The sequence below is a fragment of the Bipolaris maydis genome (genome assembly GCF_028858645.1).
Source record: "Bipolaris maydis strain C4 unplaced genomic scaffold PSV08scaffold_12, whole genome shotgun sequence".
Classification (NCBI taxonomy): domain Eukaryota; kingdom Fungi; phylum Ascomycota; class Dothideomycetes; order Pleosporales; family Pleosporaceae; genus Bipolaris; species Bipolaris maydis.
The window spans coordinates 331,347-348,215 of record NW_027093868.1 but is presented as its reverse complement, the minus strand read 5'-3'; the positions used below and the strand labels follow the sequence as shown (position 1 = coordinate 348,215).

Here is a 16,869-nt window from a genome sequence, read left to right as displayed (position 1 = left end):
GTACAGGTTATGTACATATGCATACAAATAATCGCCCACCACCCTCCCAGTAGCAATAAATACTGCGCTCACCTTGTACTGTGAGTAGAATCTATTGAAGATTGCGATGCTGTCAAGACAGAGTCTTCGTTACTCACACAAAGGCAGAGAAACTACCGGAAAAATACGTATCTTGATCGGCTTCGGAACTATGTACGCAACCGAGCAAGCCTTTGAGATCCTCTGACCAAAATAGCAGACACAAATTTAGCTTGCATTCGTTTGTATTTTACTGCTACAAGACAAGCTGTTTCTTTCTTATTTTTGCTTAAATTTATTTTTACCAAACAGTTTTCAAGAATATGTAATAGCATATAACTCTGTAGTAATAGAAAACCACAACGACTGGCAAGAAAATTCCTAGCAGGAGAGGGGAAAAAGCAGCTATCGGACAGTATAATGTAGGAAGGACAATTTTAGTATAGAAAACTAAGTAATCCAGCATTTGTTAGTTTCACAAGAACCCCTACATGTTCCATCGTATGTGACCGGGTGCAGTACAATCACTTGCCACCTGATGCCCCCTCGGCCCTGACGCTCGGAACAAAATACAGTGTTGCTTGCTCAAAACCTCATTAGCTACGATTGCAACCCTGTCCACAGCTTCACCATTCCAGGCCTGTCTTTCTTTCCCACACCTTGACAACCGGTGTTTCTTTCAACTCGGGAAATTTGTCTTTGTGTAAAAAGACTAAACGACGAAAGATACGCTCGAGAAGTGCGCGCCGTGTGACCTCTGGAAACTTGCAGTTATTGCAAAGACTATCGATCTGTAAACAGTCGATGTTTACCGCACCAACCGACGCCTGCTTATATCAGAAATTGTATCAAAAGGTCAATGAGAAGCCAGGAGTATATACTTCTGATAGGCCTCGCTGCTCCAGAGCTTCAAGGATACTTCGCCACACTTGAACTCCACTTAGTATGGATACTGCAGACCAGGAGCCAAAGAGCGATTCGATCGCCACTCGTATATGCTGTACATTGCTTTAGTCTTTGATAGCAAAAAAAAAATAACAGTTTTCGTACCGGTAGTACACGAGCGAATACAAAAGGCATAGCCTTCAGCTCGGGAAAAGCCTGCGGCTCCGCGATTACCCAGTCCACCAATGAACCTTCAATGTTCTTCTTTATTCTCATCAAGTTGATAAATTGTCCAGGTTTGGGGAAAGCTTGAACAATGCTACTCCGAAGCTCATCCTTTGTGCGTGTCTTACTTTGGCCGCCAAGGCCGCTTGCAACTATGCGCTGGTTCTTGTTAGTCACGCACAATCATGAGAACTAGGAGACTCGGACTTGCCTCAGCTGGAAGTCGGCGTTGTAGATTGTTCATTATCGTCTCGGTGATCTGCAAGTAATCGTTGACACACATGTCTGGAGTTAAGGAGTCTGTTCCCCACAACAACTGCAACACGGGCATACCGAAAGACTAGAGAAGTTAATATCAGTAATGTAAGACTTGGCTTCGTTTCTTACACTGTCAATATTATCATTGTTCTGAGAGCGGCTGGTGTCCATCTCATCAGCAGTCGCTACACTAGGGACTGTTGATCCGAGGTCGCGATCCTCTGTTGACAAGTTCGGCCTACTAGTTACGGTAGCCTGCATGGCCGCGTTGGTAACTCGTGCTTCCTGAGTTTTTGATATTCCGCCAGAACCCTCAGCATCCTCGAATTTGATGATGGTGTTCCTGCGTAAGGGTATGCCTTTATTCCTGATACATAGCGTTGACTGGCCTGGGGCGGGTGTCACACGAGACAATTGGCCATTGTTCATCTGAGTGAGCTCTGGCCGGACCAACATTCCGCGATTGCCTTTGCAAAGCTTATCCAAGCTTTCAACCCACTTCTGGAATTCCTTTTGGGACAAGCCGTCTAGCAGTGATTGCATGTCAATCAGCATCTCCTTTCTCGATGCTCTGGATCCCAGCATTTGTTGGGTGGTAGGCAGAGTATGATATGCAAACAGATCAGCAGTACGTGGGAATGCATGTTGTATAGCTTCTTCAGTGACTGTATCGGGATCGATATTCCAGTCCCATGAGGATGAAATCTTCCTATCCTTCTGCCTTTGAGAAACCGTGTTGGAATTGGAAACGGTATTTTCTGTTGGGGTTTTTGGGCGTGACGGCGTAGCCTCTTGAAGCTTCCTACTACGATTGCGCCTCTTTTTCTTCGGTGAAAGAGATTGCTCAACGAGAGTATTGCTAGAGTCTGTGGTTTCTTCGTCGTTTGGAGTCTTGCGTCGTTGTCCAAGCGCGGCCTGTACAGCCGAGACTGCCTGATCGGGCGTATCGAAGTATTCAGCGAGCATGCCTATCAAACGGCGTATCATCTCCGGTTGAAAGGCCTCCATCGTCCGCTGTATGTTCGCTGGTTTGGCTCGTTCTTCGCGCATGTGCTGCTCTATGACATGTTGTCCTAACTGCTTCAAAATACCATCAGGAAAGCAGATACGGACAAGGCCCTTTACCGCGTCTCTGAAGAGATCATTGTTGAGGCAGTTGGCAGCTGATAAAACTTTGATGCGAAAATTCCAGTCGTCGTCTTTCGACCGGGACATTGTTCGATCTTGCATCGGCTGCGTGTCGGATCTACTACAGGTGGATGAGCTAGTTGAGTGCATGCGCGTCCGCTTTGGCGTCGCTGCGCCGCTGTCTGGCGATCGTTCCTTCTGGGAGCATTAGTATACTGGCGCTGTTACTTATGCATTGACAAGAGTGAGACTGCTTACGCGTCGTTTCTTCGGTGTATCACCCATGGCATAGAAGTAAGAGCTGGCTGGCTCTAAGAAGCTGATGGCTATTTGTCCGCTGACAAGATAGAGTTGTTGACTATTAAAGGCTGTCGAACAGTTTAAGTGAGTGGCCCACTTGTTTGTTTGTCATCAAGTCTGGGTGAAAGTGAGCGTATGGCAGGCAGGCGCGAGGGCCATGACGTATCATGTGATTGTGCTAACCGAGTGAAACGAACGTTCCTCTAAGTGATTTGCTACAAACCTGTTGCGGTCAAGCTCACCCAGTGGCCAAGCTCGGTAAGCTCGAGTGAGGTTGTTGACGGTGAAGGGACCTGAACAAGCGTCAAGTTTAAGCAGATATGTGTTCGTAATAACATTCTACATACGATTTTTTTTCCCAACTGGTTTTTGAACTCACATTTCGGCTGGTTTGGGCTGGCGGAGATTCTGGTGTTTGTTACGTGACGAGATGCTATCCGCATACTTATGGGAATCTCCTAATATCTTAGCGCAGCTAAACCTGTCACCTCGTAATTCTACTAACCTAGTGGAACATTCATTCCACTATCCTGTCAGTGGACAAACAAGCATTAGCCTTTCAAAGCTAGCCAACTTACTTTTTTTTTGTGACAAATCACTCAAAGACAGATCAAGCAAGCCTTTAGAGCCGTGACAAATCATTTCAACATTCAATGTCATTTCATTTCTATTCTAAATCACAAAAAGAAAGCGGGTCAAGGTGCCTGCAGTAGGACTTCAAACTCAAACGGCTCACAAAGCAAGCTGTACTCATCCAACGTCCTCGGTCCACAGCTACCACTGCCCAATCCATGATGCTGAGCATCCAACCTCAGCACAACCTCCTCCCGCTTGTGCTTCCTCAGCTCATGCGGGTGGCCCGCAGCAGCCACATCCTTCATCCTGTAGTGGCTGGCCTGGAAGTCGAAGAGCTTCCTTTCTGCATCCGCTTTGCCTGCGAATTGAGCAAGCAGCCCCGCACCACTGCCATTGGTGATGCTAACGTAGCGAGTGTCTGTCCGGTTTGCTGATTCTTGAGGGACCTCGTAATCGACCCACAGCTCATCGATGCTCGAGGCGGTGTATTTGCCAATGGGCTGGGAGAACTTGCTGTCGCGATACGACTCGCTGAAACCGCGGCCGAACCATTCGACCTTTTGGAATTGCTTTGGGAGTTCTAGAACAAGACCGATGCGCGGGAGTGTACGCGGCAGATTTTGACCCTTGGGTGTACCGGCAACGTGCACAGAGAGTGTTCCGGTGGCATGGAATGTGTATGTCAGGATGGTATCAATAGACCATGAGAGGACAGGAGGGGCTACACGCTGGTGCACAGTGATCTTCAGAGTGTCTGAGCCAGACTGCGACCACTCGACCTTACGAGTTGCTGCCTTGGCGTGTTGGAGATGCTTGTCTTTCCAATCCCAGCCATCTTGCGGTATGTCGTTGTCGGTAGGAGCGCGGAAGATGTCAAACACTGGTGCTCCGGAAATAAGTTCGGTAGACCCCTGTACCCATGACGTGAGCGAGCCATGAATCGTGTTAAATTTCCAGGTAGCGCCATCGGCCGTAATCTTGATCACTGTCTTAGACTCAGCTTCAACCTTGATCTCTTTGCCCTTGGCCTCGGCTTGCTGCAGCGGCGCGACCGGAGTGATTGGAACTTGCGCATTTGCAACTTCGAAGCCTGCCTTGAGGTACGGCGTGGCTTCCTTCAATTGGAATGAGATGTTGAGTAGAACTTCGCCCTTGGATTCTTCAACCTTTGGAAGTTGCAGATCAAATGTCTGGCCTGGTAAGATGCCAGATGGAATATCCAAGTTTGCAGATCCGCTTCCGTTTCCGGACTCGGATGTCGTAGTATAGCTGCAGCTCAAATGGTCCAGTGTGATAAAGTCGTATCTATTGATAAATGTGGCTTTTGAGGCACTCGACTCCAGTAGCTGTACTGGCTCGATAGCTTTCTTGTACTCGATCAAACCCGCATTTGGCTTGTGATCAGAGTTGACAAGTCCGTCCATGACGAATGTTGCATCGTGGACTTCTTCTCCAAAATCGCCACCATATGCATAAAACTCTTCTCCAGTCTTCTTGTCTTTGGTGAGAAGGCCATGATTGGCCCATTCCCAGGCAAAACCACCTTGCAAGGTGGGATACTTGTAGAAAGCATCGACATACTCCTTGATGTTGCCAGGGCCGTTGCCCATTGCATGTACCTGATACAGTTAGCTGAGTCGGATATGTCTAGCGTACGCTACTCACGAATTCGCAAAGTATAAGCGGCTTCTTCTTCTCCTTGTCCTCGCCAAACCGAACAATCTCGTCGATTGGAGGATACATCCTAGAGTACATGTCCATTGTGTCGGCGTAGATGTCGGCTTCGTAGTGAATCGGCCGGCTGTCGTCATATGCCTTGATGTGCTCGTACATGGCTACGAAGTTGCATCCCATGAACGCTTCGTTGCCTAAGCTCCAGATGATGACGGAAGGATGCAACTGATCTCTCTTTACAAGCGCCTCAGCGCGATCAACGTAGGCATGTGTCCAATCCTTGTTGTTGGTTGTCCACTCTGCCGCCTCTTTGCGAGTGAGGAGCTGACGCTCACGGAAAGGCATAGCGCGCTGTTCCGTGCTGAGCGCTGCGTCCGAGATGCTTTCAAATCCGTGGCATTCCAGATCCGCTTCATCTATAACCCAGAAGCCCATCTCATCCGCGAGATCGTACAGCCGTGGATCATTCAGCTGGTGCGATGTGCGGATAGCATTGATGTTGTGACGCTTCATGGTCAACAGGTCTTCTTTCATGAATTCATACGGAACAGCACGGCCACAGGTGGGGTGGTGTTCATGGCGATTGACTCCACGGAAGACAACTCTTTTACCATTGACCAAGAGTAGGCCACCTTTCATCTCAACCTGCCTGAATCCAACGCGTTGAGCAACGACTTGATCATTAGTAGAGACTACAAGATGGTAGAGATTTGGTGATTCGGCAGTCCATTTTAAGGGGTTCTTGACTTGGACGCTGAGTTTGGTTTCGCCACTGCCGTCAATCTGAGCGTCTGTTGAAGCGACTTCTTGCTTCTTTGCGTCCAGAAGCTTTGCGGTGACCTTTCCAGACCCAGTGGCAGTGATCTTGAGCTTGAGCTCAGCATCAGTGTAGGAAAAATCGAGGAGCGTTTGTGCAAAAACGTTGTCGATTCTAGAAGCCTTGGGGAACCCGACTAATGAGACATCTCGGAATCTGTAGTCATAAGCACCGAACACGCCAAGAGAAGCGCCGAAACTTACATGCCACTCAACCACCACTGGTCCTGGTCTTCAATATAAGTCCCGTCACAGTGCTGGTAGACCCTGACGGCTAACGTGTTGGCCCCATTGAGATCGACAAAGGATGTAACGTCGAATTCATCGGGGTTCCTGCTACCCTGGGAATACCCCACTTCCTTTCCGTTGACCCAAACATGAAAGGCCGCGTCAACACCTTCGAACCGAAGGCGGATCTGGCTGTTCTTTAGTGCTTGGGGAACTTCAAACTTGCGGACGTACGAGCCCGTCTCGTTTTCTGTGAATGGGACATTGGGCGGATCTACGGGGATGTGATAGATGACATTGGTATACTGTGGACCTTTACCAAAGCCTTGCAGCTGCCACATACCAGGCACGGCAATGTCACTCCATGATGAAGTGTCGAAGGTGGTCGACTCGAAACCCTCAGGGGCTTCGAACGGAGAGTAAGAGTGCCGGAACTTCCATGTACCCGATAGGCTGTGTGTCGAGGATTTGGTCACGTCGGCATTGAGAGCATCGGCCTCGGACGTGTAGTTGTGGAAGTAGGCACGTGCAGGCAGAGTATTCTTGTGAAGAACCTGGAGATTGTTCCAGTCCGGGACGCTCTGGGGGTGCTGACCTGAAGCCATTGTTGACGAGTTCAGAGAGGATGGTAGTACATTGCTCGACATTTGTGCTCTCTACTCTTTCACTTGTGATATCGTAACCCCGCCTGCGGTAGTCGACGGCCACATTGGGGAAGCCGCCCGCTGGTAAACTGTTAGCCGAGCCATGTGCCTGGTCGAATGAGGGCAGCAGCAAGCGTGACGCGAGGAAGAGCGCTTGCAGCGGAATAGGAATGGGACGATGTCCGGGCGCGTTGAGGTTTCCATGTGGTAGTCGGAAGGCATGCTGCACGTGGCTAGCCCGCTTCTCCAGACTCTCCGCGAAATTTTCTCCACGCCCCACTGCCCAGGCCAACTACGCCAAATGCTCTCTCGCCCGGCGCATCTCGATTCATAATTTGGCCGAGCTGCCCACTCTTTTGATTCGCAGCCGTGGCAACACCTTTACGCGTGGCGTCGTGCAGCCGGTGCGTTCTGGCAGTTACCGCCGCGTTTGTCCTGCATCTGGGCCTTTTCCCGTCCCTCGGGAAGGCTTTTCCATGGATCGTGACATGATTGAATCCTAGCGCTCTGGTGAGATGCATGTTTTTGGGCGCTCCGTGTCTCCTCCGGTCCCAAAATAGCATTGTTACCGCACATCACTGGCGCACTTGGCTAACGGTGTCTTGACCGTGCTTAACCATCGGCATTCTAGAGCATAGACAAGGCACGGGAGCCATGTCAAGCATGACAGGTGCCTCGGTACCGTATCTTAGGGTTGCAGGTAGTGTAAGTAGTTTGCGGAGAAACATTCACACTATAAGATGACCCAGTCTTCCGGGTTCTCTCCAGCTTTTCAGTGGAGCGCAATTCCATATTTCTTCTCCACAATCCGAGTCGGAGTCGTCGTCGTACAACATGGCAGAAAAGAGCGAGGACATGGGCGCCGTGACGCACCAGCTCAGTGCAGTCGACGATGATATGCAACACAAGACCGTCAAGGAGACGAACGTGGCTTCGGTCGCTCTGGGTAAGTTTGCCGAATCCTGCTCTCGAGCAGCAATGCTAATTCCACAAAGCCGCTGCCATTGAGGCCGAGAAGCCAAAGCTATGGTCTCCAGGAATGATCAAGCTCTACATGATCATGGGCGTCGGATACCTGGTTTCCACACTCAACGGTTTTGACAGTTCCTTGATGGGCTCAATCAACGCCATGGAAGGCTATCAAAAAACCTTTGGCCTGACTGGCGAGGGTTCCAGCACCGGTATCATCTTCATCATCTACAACTTGGGCCAGATTGCAGCATTTCCCTTTTGTGGACTTTTGGCCGACGGCTGGGGTCGCCGTATCTGCATTTTTGTTGGGTGTGTGCTCGTACTGGTCGGAACTGCCGTTCAAGCAACGGCAAACGAGAAGGGCCACTTTATTGCTGGTCGCTTCGTTCTCGGGTTTGGTGCCTCAATTGCCTCTGCAGCGGGTCCCGCGTACACGGTAGAACTTGCCCATCCTGCTTACCGTGGAACCATGGCCGGCATGTACAACAATTTTTGGTGGGTTGGCAACATTCTGGCCGGCTGGACCACGTACGGAACCAACCTACACATGGGCGACTCTTCGTGGTGCTGGAGGATCCCGACCATTGTCCAATGTATTCTGCCCTCGATTGTCATGTCTCTGGTCATGTGTAAGTCTACGCTATTCCATGATTTTCCTCGAGTTCAAAAGCTTACTTGACGCTAGTCTTTCCCGAGACGCCACGATGGCTCTTGGCACACGATAGGCGGGAAGAGGCGATTGCAATCATGGCCAAGTACCACGGCAATGGCAACGCGGACTCTCCCATTGTGCAGCTCCAACTCCGTGAAATTACAGAGGATTTTGCTCAAACATCCAACGACAATCCTTGGTGGGATTTCCGTGAGCTTGTAAACACGCGTGCGGCGAGGTACCGATTGGCAATGGTGATTGCCATGGCTTTCTTTGGCCAATGGAGCGGAAACAACGTCGTCAGCTACTTTATGCCTGTCATGGTAAGTCTTGATGTAACAACCACACCCCTTGATGCACCAGACTAATGCGTGGGTTTAGATTAAAAATGCTGGTATTACGGACCCCGACAAACAGCTTCTCATCAACGCAATCAACCCCATCTTCTCCATGCTTGCGGCCATTTACGGTGCGACCCTGCTCGACACGCTTGGTCGCCGAAAGATGCTCATGGGCGGTCTCTGGGGCGGTCTCTTTTCCTACATTCTCCTCACCGCATTTACTGCAACCGCCAAGCCGGACAATAACCTCGCATATGGCACCATTGTCTCCATCTATCTGTTTGGCATCTTCTTCGCATGGGGCTGGACGCCTCTGCAGACGCTCTACTCTGTCGAGTGTCTGGAGAACCGAACTCGCGCCAAGGGTTCTGGCCTCAACTTTCTTTTCCTCAACATTGCCATGGTGGTCAACACGTATGGCATTTCTGTCGGCATGGAGGCGATTGGATGGAGGCTCTATCTTGTGTACATTGGATGGATTTGCGTCGAGATTGCCGTCATTTTCTTCTTCTTTGTCGAGACTGCTGGTAAGACGCTCGAGGAGCTCAAGGAGATTTTCGAGGCGCCCAACCCCCGCAATGCCAGTCTCCGCAAGACAAAGGTAGAGATTGATTCGAGCGGTCAGGTGCACAACATCCAGGAGTAGACTGAGTATGAAATGATGTGGTAACACGCGTTATGAGTTGGGGATGTAGCTATGTTAGGTACCTTTTTTTAGGAAAAAAAAACCCCCCTCTACAAAACGCAAGTCGTTTTTGATAATGCTATAGTAATAGTTACTCTACATATCTTTTATTCTTTGGGCATGTTGAACAAGGCGGTATACACTTTAGCTTTCAATCAAGCAAACAAGAATTGGGCACGTCTTTGGTACGTGGAAAATTGTATCGAGTGCTACTACCCCTCCCTTGGCAACCCCACAAAGTACCAAGCGACATACACATCCAGCCTGCCAGCACCAAACACTCCTCAACAAGTCCATGTTCCACCTGTAATACAAAGGTGCACACACACACATCGTACCATGGACGCAACACAAGAACAAATAGAAGAGGAAAAAAACAGCCACTGTACATGTGTCCAGAGGTCATAAAAGTCAGCCTTGGCCTCAAAGGGCAGTAAGTACTCACCAAATGCCCGCAACCCCCACTTGGAAGGGTAGCCCCTTGACTCGTTCACCGTTCACAACGCCCGCGCGTGGTTTCTCGCCGGAATAAGAAAAGAAGAAGAAGAAAAAAAAAAGTAGAAATGTCAAACAGACGGGCCCGTAGCAGGTACATATGTATTAGTGGCAAGTATGCACGTCAGACGAGAGTGGGAAAAGCAAAACGCCGGGGGAGGGCTGGACGGGAAAGAGTAGAGCAAAATAAAGAAAAGTGGGCGAAACAAGAAGAAGCATGGGAAAAAAGGAAAAAGAATGAGAATGCCTACACGCGATTCTCACATGCTTTGCGAATGTTTACCATGGCATTCTGGCCTTTGCGGACATGGGTTTGCTTTTTTTCTAACTTGTTTTTGTGTGTTCTCCGGGGAATTGCTTTTGTAGGGCGTTCCCGAAGAAAGACGGGCGTCGGCCTTTTTGGCTCCCCTCCCCGTCATTCCTTTTGCTTGCTGCACCCTGCTCATTTCTGGTCTAGCATGAGTTTAGCATGATTTCAACGTGGCTCTATTCTTTGGAGAAAGAGCGGCGGTGGCGGTGGCAATGGATCAAATACAAGCGAGGACAAGGGAGGCAAGAAGTGATTGGGAATGAGACTGATTTCTTGCAGGAGCCCGGTCGGTTTGTTCAGGTAGGGTGTTCGCAGACGGTGTTGATCATGTGAGGGTTGCAAACTAGTGTGTAGCCAGTCTTGCAGAGGCTAAATTTGGACCAGTCTGTTTTCGAGCAAAGGTCAGATGAGGGAGGAGGGAAAGGTGGAAGTTTCAATCTCGAATGAAGACGAGCAGTTGGAGATGCAACTCGGGATCATAGAACTCAGCGTGCCTGATTCCACATTCTATCCAATCTCCATTTCGTCCACCATTGCAGCCGCACGCTGCTTTCGCATGGCTTCCTTCTTCACCCTCCTGGCCGAAGCCTTGGACATGCCTTTTCCAGAGCCAAGCTTTCGATACTCTTCCAACGACATGCCTCTTCGCTCTGCAGCGGCCATCTCGGCCTGCAATGTCTTGTCTTGAGTAACGTCCTTCATCTTGACGCTATTCCTCTCCTTGCGGGCCTGCATCCTCGCGAGATTCTGACGTGTGCGCTTGTCTGGGCTAAGGTTTAGTACAAACAGTCGGAATGCTGGTTCAGAGGTATGACTGTCGCGAAGAAGACAACTTACTCATCTTTTTGCCTGCAGATTCGGCGTCAACCATGATGCTCTGGTCACCGCTTGTTTGCTGATCGGTACCTAAACAAGCTTGTTAGACTTTGTTTCAGCTCATCGGCTCTCCCCACGTCAAAAGCAACCAAAGGTGCAGAGCAACTGCATGAACTGGCAGTGAGCCACAACACGTGACTTACCAGTGTATGCATGGGCCGTCGGTGCCGAAAAGGCATCGCCCAAGACCTCGACTAGCTCGTCGGCCAATGCGCCCATTTTGCGTCGGTCCTTTTGTTTTTTCTTCTTGGATTTCTGTGCAGGTACCTGGCCGTTGGCCTGCCTGGGTGAAGGGCTCCGTTGGCTATGTTGTGATTGGTCGCTGTCGCTCGCCTCTGAAAATTGGTCTTCGCCCATTCGGAATCCTGTGTTCGCAGCCATGACTCCTGTTGCTGTGCTTGTGCGTGTGTCTGTCGCCGGAAAAGGCAGCCAGTGTGCTCAACAAATCAAAGACAAGTAGAGTAAGTATGTATAGAAGGTAGCAGAAGCAGAAGCAGAAGGTGGAGCCAAGGTAAGAAGTAGCGGATCGGCACTAGGTTTTTCCGGCGCATGTGATTCGATCATCAGTCTGTATTATCGAGGTACCAAATGCTTGTGTCGCGTTCACGCGCTCTATCATCTAGCCCGTTTTCCGCCTTTTGATATAATGTAAAAATGCTATGCACAGATGCCGCCCTAGAGTCCAAAATGAAAATAGAAACAAGGATACCAATGAATGACGTGTGGGGGGTTTAAAAAAAATAAGGATAGCCCGCAGGAGGAGCGTGGGAGAAGGTTAAGAATGTAATCAAAGGAAATTCGTCAATCGTGAATGCATATCCAAGCACCCGGTGTAGCGGCCGATGTGGTCAGTCCTGTTGCGCCCAACTCCAATACCAAAGCCTTGTTGACCCCAACTCCAGCCAACGCCAATGCTACTCATCGTCGTCATCATCAACGAAGAAGCCCCAAAAGAGGACCTCTTCGTTTTCGCATCCTTGCAGACGGCCGCGGTATATATCTGCGCACATTTCAATGGGCACCTCGAGCTTGATGCAGCCGTTGCCGAGAAAGGTAAAAAGCAACCAAGAGTCGTACTGGGGCAAGGCACCGTTGTCCTCGGGCTTTCTGCTGAGTATGCCGCGATTTTGGAGAGAGGGCCCGGTGGGGAGACGGAATGTGTGGTAGGGCAGCGTCTCCTCCGAGTCGGCGACGAAGAAGGAATCGTTGAGGGCAAGCTCAACCGAGACCCTGGACGGCTGCGACTGGTCTTGCGAGGCTGTGTGGGTGTGTTGGGCGGGCGAGTTGTTGTGAAAGCGCAGAGTACCGAAGCGCAGATAGGCGGGCTGGCCCAGAAGGTCAAAGAGCTCTGTCGAGTAGAGGCGGAAGTAGCCATTGTATAGGGAGCCCAGGCGGCTGCCGTCGTCGGCATCGGCATCGGCATCGGTGTCGGCGTCTAGGGTGCCATTGAGAGAGAGGGACTGCAGTTGGTCCTCGACTCGTTTCCCCTCGAGTTCGGCGGCGTCGAGGGAGCGGCGGATGTAGGTGGGGGTGTACTTGTTGCTCAGATGGGAAATGGCCAGCCGGCAGGCCTCACGGCGGACGCGGTCGCTCGAGGCGTCCTTGAGATGTAATGTGTCGGCAACGGTGCCGTCTTGGCCGTCGGCGAGCGAGCGTAGCAAGCCAGCCTCGAAACTGTCGACGAGCTCCTCGAACTCACACATGACCCGGGCAAGGGGCGAGGAGTGGGGTGCGGGGGATTTGGCGTCGCGCGCGGGTCGGTCGCTCTTGAGGAGGGCCATGAGGGGGGGAAGCCCGAGGGCGGTCGAGGGCGTAGTCACGGAGGGACAGGAGCGAGGGCGTGGAGATGTGAGGGGTGGGGATGGAGCGGTGGCTCGGGGGGTGCAAGACCGGCTGGCACTGGTGAGCAGGTGGTGGTGGTGGTTGTGGTGGTGGTAGAGGTGGTGGCAGAGGTGGAGGTGGAGGCGATGGTGGTGTGTAGTCGGGCGGACGGGGCAGCAGAGTAACAGACAGGAACAGTAGCAGTAGGGGTATGGGCAGGGAGGGCGGCCGTGCAATTCGTGAAAAAAAGGGTCTTGTAAATCGGCCGTTAGTGGTGACGGGCAAGTCGCCAAACAACAGCAGCAGCAGCAGCAATGGCGGCCTGGACGTGCATCAGGATCAGGGGACAAAGGGCTGGGGGACGTGGAGCGAGGCAGCACGAGATTTTGACGCGGCTCGCATGCGCCAAGAAGCTGGGATAGATGCTTCCTCTTCCAGTCTTCCAGCCCGCCGGCCTGCGCTACTGCATCCCCGGCCAATCACCGCCGCCGCACTCGCTGGTGGGCGATGCGCTGCGAGGGCCGCCTGCGTGCAGCGACTCGCCCTGGCCGGCTGGCGGGCAATGGGCAATGGGCAATGGGCAATGGGCAATGGGGCTGCAGCGGCCAACCGTCGCATCCAGTCAACGGGCGGCCGGCGAGCGAGCGAGGGGTGTGTGTGTGTGTGGTTGCCAGTGTGCGAGGTGTACATGGTACATGGTGCATGGCTAGTCGATGGACAGGAGCATGTGTGCGTGTGCGTGTGCGTGTGTGAGAGAGAGTGTGTGGTGTGCATCGACAAGACCCAGGCGCCGCTCGTTCTCTTTGTGGAGCCAGCGAACCACGCTGCCGGTAGCCAATCACGCCGCCCCAGTAACCGGCCCGTATCGAATTGGCTGGGGCGGGCCGATGAGACGAGACACGCACTCGACCTGGGCGGCTGGCCCGGCCACGACGAGCTTGCCGACGGCGGCAACACACGCACACACTCACCAAAGGCCCACGACGGGTTCCCTCTGGTACCAAGCACGCTGCCTCGGGGTCGAGCAGCCTGTATCTGCATCATGTGGGTACTGTAGTATCCAAGCATGCACACACGGGGACACGCTATGCAAAGGCGGCACGACAACAACAGCCAGTGTCCTCAGCTTCACTCGTCCACGCCCAGCTTGGCCACGCGCATCCTCACCCCAAAGGCATCCCAATGTCTCGGGAGCCGGCTGTACGTCGGCAGCCCATGTGTACCTGCCTCCGCAACGTCATCCGCCCCTTCCCATCCGCACCCCGTCGCCTCGCCTCGCCTGCGAGCGAGTGTGGGTGCAATCTTCAGCCTGGCTCTGTTCTTCGCATTCGCCCCAGCTTGCATGTCGACACACGGTTACGTCACTGCTGGCCCCTCGTCCAGCTGCTGGCTCGTCTGCAGCCATGCTACTTGTAGACACGGGTTGGCCCTTGACCCCACGTCTGACGAATCATCCGACATGATGACTGATGTCGCATCCCGACGGCCCCATGTGTCCATGTCGTCCTGTTGTCGACCTCAATCCTCACAGCCTGCGCAAGCCAGCACCACCTCCTGACGGACCTGCTCTTCCCCACACTTGCACACAAACCAACAAACATGCCCACGCTCACTCTCACCCCCTCCCATGCCTGCCCTCTGCCGACCACGCACGTGAGAAATGGCGCCATATCCCCCAGCTACATCGCTTCTAGTATCATGACTACCACCCCCACCACTGAGACCAAGGCCATATCTGCCCTTGCTTGCACAGGGTCAGCCCGGCTTTCCCCATCAACAGCCCGTGGCCATAGGCCCACACGCCCAGCTTCCAGCACAGAGCCATCGTTCATGTGCCATCGTCTCCCGTCCCACGCTCCTCGTTGGTCTTTCTCATGGCCCCCCTTGTCCATATGCCATCAGATGGCCCTGCTTGCCGGCCCTCTTTTCTCAACCCGGCAAACTTCTCCTCTTGCCATGTCAGGTCCATGTGCCGTCTTGTGCATCCCCAACTCTATTCGACTGCACTGCACTGCATGTACCAATCTGACTGAGCAACAGCTTCTAACAACACGGTCACACTCCTATTTCACTACGTCCTTTTTATATAAGAAAAAGAGAAAAAACAATTTCGTCAAAAATTCAAACCACGCTTGCGAAACAATCCCGCCTGTCACACAATCGCTGCATAGTGCTTGAGCGTCCGTGTCTGGATACCAGCCGACGACGAAGACGACGCCCTGCCAGCAGGCACCATATATGTTTTGTAGTCCAGTACATCCGTCATCCAATTGTCCGCATCGATGCTCGCCATGGCGTGGTTGAGCAGAGCCAGTTGATCACTGTGACGAATGAATCATTATGACGATCAAAGATTCTCTTTCTTTGTTCTTCTTCTTTCTTGCTTGTTTGCTTGTTTGCCTGATTTCAACTTGTTCTCTTCCAAACAAAACAAAACAAAAAAGACCTTTGTACATATAGACAAGATAGCAAAATGAAAAGAGTACGGACAAATTTACCTTTTGGTAAACCGCTTGACGAGCTCGAGATCACGCTCGTGCTGACCGGCTATAGTGTAGAACCAGTAGTTGCCTGCCTTCTTCCACCACCGGTTCGGCAGGTATGCTTCACTAACATGTCAAGTCAGCGCCCAAACAATCTGTCCAACCAAGTGGCCCTGTACACGTACAGCATGTAATACTCATCCCTTTGATACGGAAACTCCAGGCTCGGTGGTCCAGGCTTGGCTAGAAACGCATCCGTTCCCGATGCTGCCTCTGCTGCCGTCATTTCCACGTGCATTCGCCGGTTACCTGTGTTCCTCGAGTGTCGCCGTATAGCCCGCACCGTGCTGTCAAGGTGCAGTGCCAGGATGGCAGCGTGCCACAGCGAGTTTTCAACCGCTTTGCGCGCAATGCGGCCGTGGCGCGCAACAAGCTCCCGGTTCCATTCTGGCCATTGTCCGCGCGGTATCGTGGGTATTGGAATGCCAGTGTCAAGATGGCCTTGCCAATGTGCAAAGTCGAGTACCAGCCCGAGATTGTTCCAGGTCAGAATGCATGTCAGACACGTACACACCTGGTGCGCATCCGGAGACTGGATGTGCTGGTACGGTCGGTTGTGTATGCTGAGTTGCGTCTGCCGCCCGGGGTCGGTGAGAAGAGCCTGCACAGCTGGATCGACGTCGCTGAGGAGCTTGGGTGTGGGAAAGCATTCCACAAGGATGCTGTAGCGGCGCGCTATGATGGCATCGCCAATGACATGCGCATTCACCTCGACCAGCTCGTGCAGTCGCCGATTAACAAAGCTGACGTTGAACACATCGCGCGGACAAACGTGTTTGAGGCATTCTAGCAGTAGTTCCGTCGGCAACTTTGAGAGATTGACAATCGCTTCACGCTTCTGCTGTCGCGCTGCATTCTTACGCTTCAGGCGCTCCGTCTTCTTGTTCTTGAGTGCAAGCACTGCCGTATTGTCCTCAAGCGGCCCGTCATCGTCGCTGTCATAATTTCGTGCCATCTTTCAGGATGAGGTGTAGTTGTCTAGCAGTGACGGCATAGTGTGCCGCTGAGTTGCGGGGGCGCATGCGCCAACCAATCGGAGATAACCGGCTTCCGACTGCCTGATGCCAGATGCTTTCTCTCATGACACAGCCGTTGCTGGCATAAAAGGCTCCACCGCTCTATCTTTTAGGTGGTGTACAGCTACAAATATATAAAGAATCAATGCGAAAAAAACGAATTTGTTAGACTACTATAAGTGCTAAGTATCGTTGGCAAAACTAATCAAAACGAGCAGATACTTCAACTCAAGCCGTGATCATCATGCCCCCCCCCCCCCCCCACCTGCCCATTTCTTGCCCGTGAAACCCTTGATATTTTGCAACTCGTCTTACTGCACAATTGCACAATCGACCAGATGGGTTCCAAGCTAGGAAATGGGCATATCAGTCTACAGTCTCTCCGTGTGAAACACACGCCTTCACC

General features: G+C 52.1%; 6 protein-coding genes across 6 annotated transcripts; 2 read left to right on the top strand and 4 right to left on the bottom strand.

Moving 5' to 3' along the window:
• Positions 1-644: 644 nt before the first annotated feature.
• On the bottom strand, positions 645-6,713 carry PSV08DRAFT_411581 (vanillyl alcohol oxidase; the record flags this gene model as incomplete). The annotated part of the gene is made up of 9 exons (XM_066093891.1): positions 645-845; positions 900-1,016; positions 1,069-1,287; positions 1,340-1,468; positions 1,516-2,444; positions 2,478-2,696; positions 3,551-5,009; positions 5,056-6,037; positions 6,085-6,713. 9 exons carry the CDS (start codon positions 6,711-6,713, stop codon positions 645-647), a joined length of 4,884 nt encoding a protein of 1,627 aa, XP_065948573.1.
• An 873-nt stretch (positions 6,714-7,586) lies between these two features.
• On the top strand, positions 7,587-9,395 carry PSV08DRAFT_379203 (general substrate transporter; the record flags this gene model as incomplete). Its single annotated transcript, XM_014217635.2, has 4 exons — positions 7,587-7,698; positions 7,748-8,353; positions 8,410-8,699; positions 8,758-9,395. The coding sequence occupies 4 exons, from the start codon at positions 7,587-7,589 to the stop codon at positions 9,361-9,363; spliced, it is 1,614 nt and encodes a 537-aa protein (XP_014073110.1). The 3' UTR covers positions 9,364-9,395.
• A 1,273-nt stretch (positions 9,396-10,668) lies between these two features.
• Positions 10,669-11,521, bottom strand: PSV08DRAFT_364664 (uncharacterized protein). The gene is made up of 3 exons (XM_014217691.2): positions 11,227-11,521; positions 11,045-11,113; positions 10,669-10,971 (listed from the first exon to the last, which is right to left on the bottom strand). The coding sequence occupies exons 1-3, from the start codon at positions 11,462-11,464 to the stop codon at positions 10,715-10,717; spliced, it is 564 nt and encodes a 187-aa protein (XP_014073166.1). The 5' UTR covers positions 11,465-11,521; the 3' UTR covers positions 10,669-10,714.
• A 104-nt stretch (positions 11,522-11,625) lies between these two features.
• Positions 11,626-13,243, bottom strand: PSV08DRAFT_322006 (uncharacterized protein). Its single transcript, XM_014217649.1, has one exon. The coding sequence runs from the start codon at positions 12,862-12,864 to the stop codon at positions 11,998-12,000; it is 867 nt and encodes a 288-aa protein (XP_014073124.1). The 5' UTR covers positions 12,865-13,243; the 3' UTR covers positions 11,626-11,997.
• Positions 13,244-13,304: 61 nt separating this feature from the next.
• Positions 13,305-14,462, top strand: PSV08DRAFT_250118 (uncharacterized protein; the record flags this gene model as incomplete). Its single annotated transcript, XM_066092398.1, has 2 exons — positions 13,305-13,901; positions 13,962-14,462. 2 exons carry the CDS (start codon positions 13,305-13,307, stop codon positions 14,460-14,462), a joined length of 1,098 nt encoding a protein of 365 aa, XP_065948572.1.
• A 784-nt stretch (positions 14,463-15,246) lies between these two features.
• PSV08DRAFT_322001 (uncharacterized protein) lies at positions 15,247-16,412 on the bottom strand. Its single transcript, XM_066092684.1, has one exon. It carries the CDS (start codon positions 16,400-16,402, stop codon positions 15,527-15,529), a length of 876 nt encoding a protein of 291 aa, XP_065948571.1. The 5' UTR covers positions 16,403-16,412; the 3' UTR covers positions 15,247-15,526.
• Between the last annotated feature and the right edge of the window lie 457 nt (positions 16,413-16,869).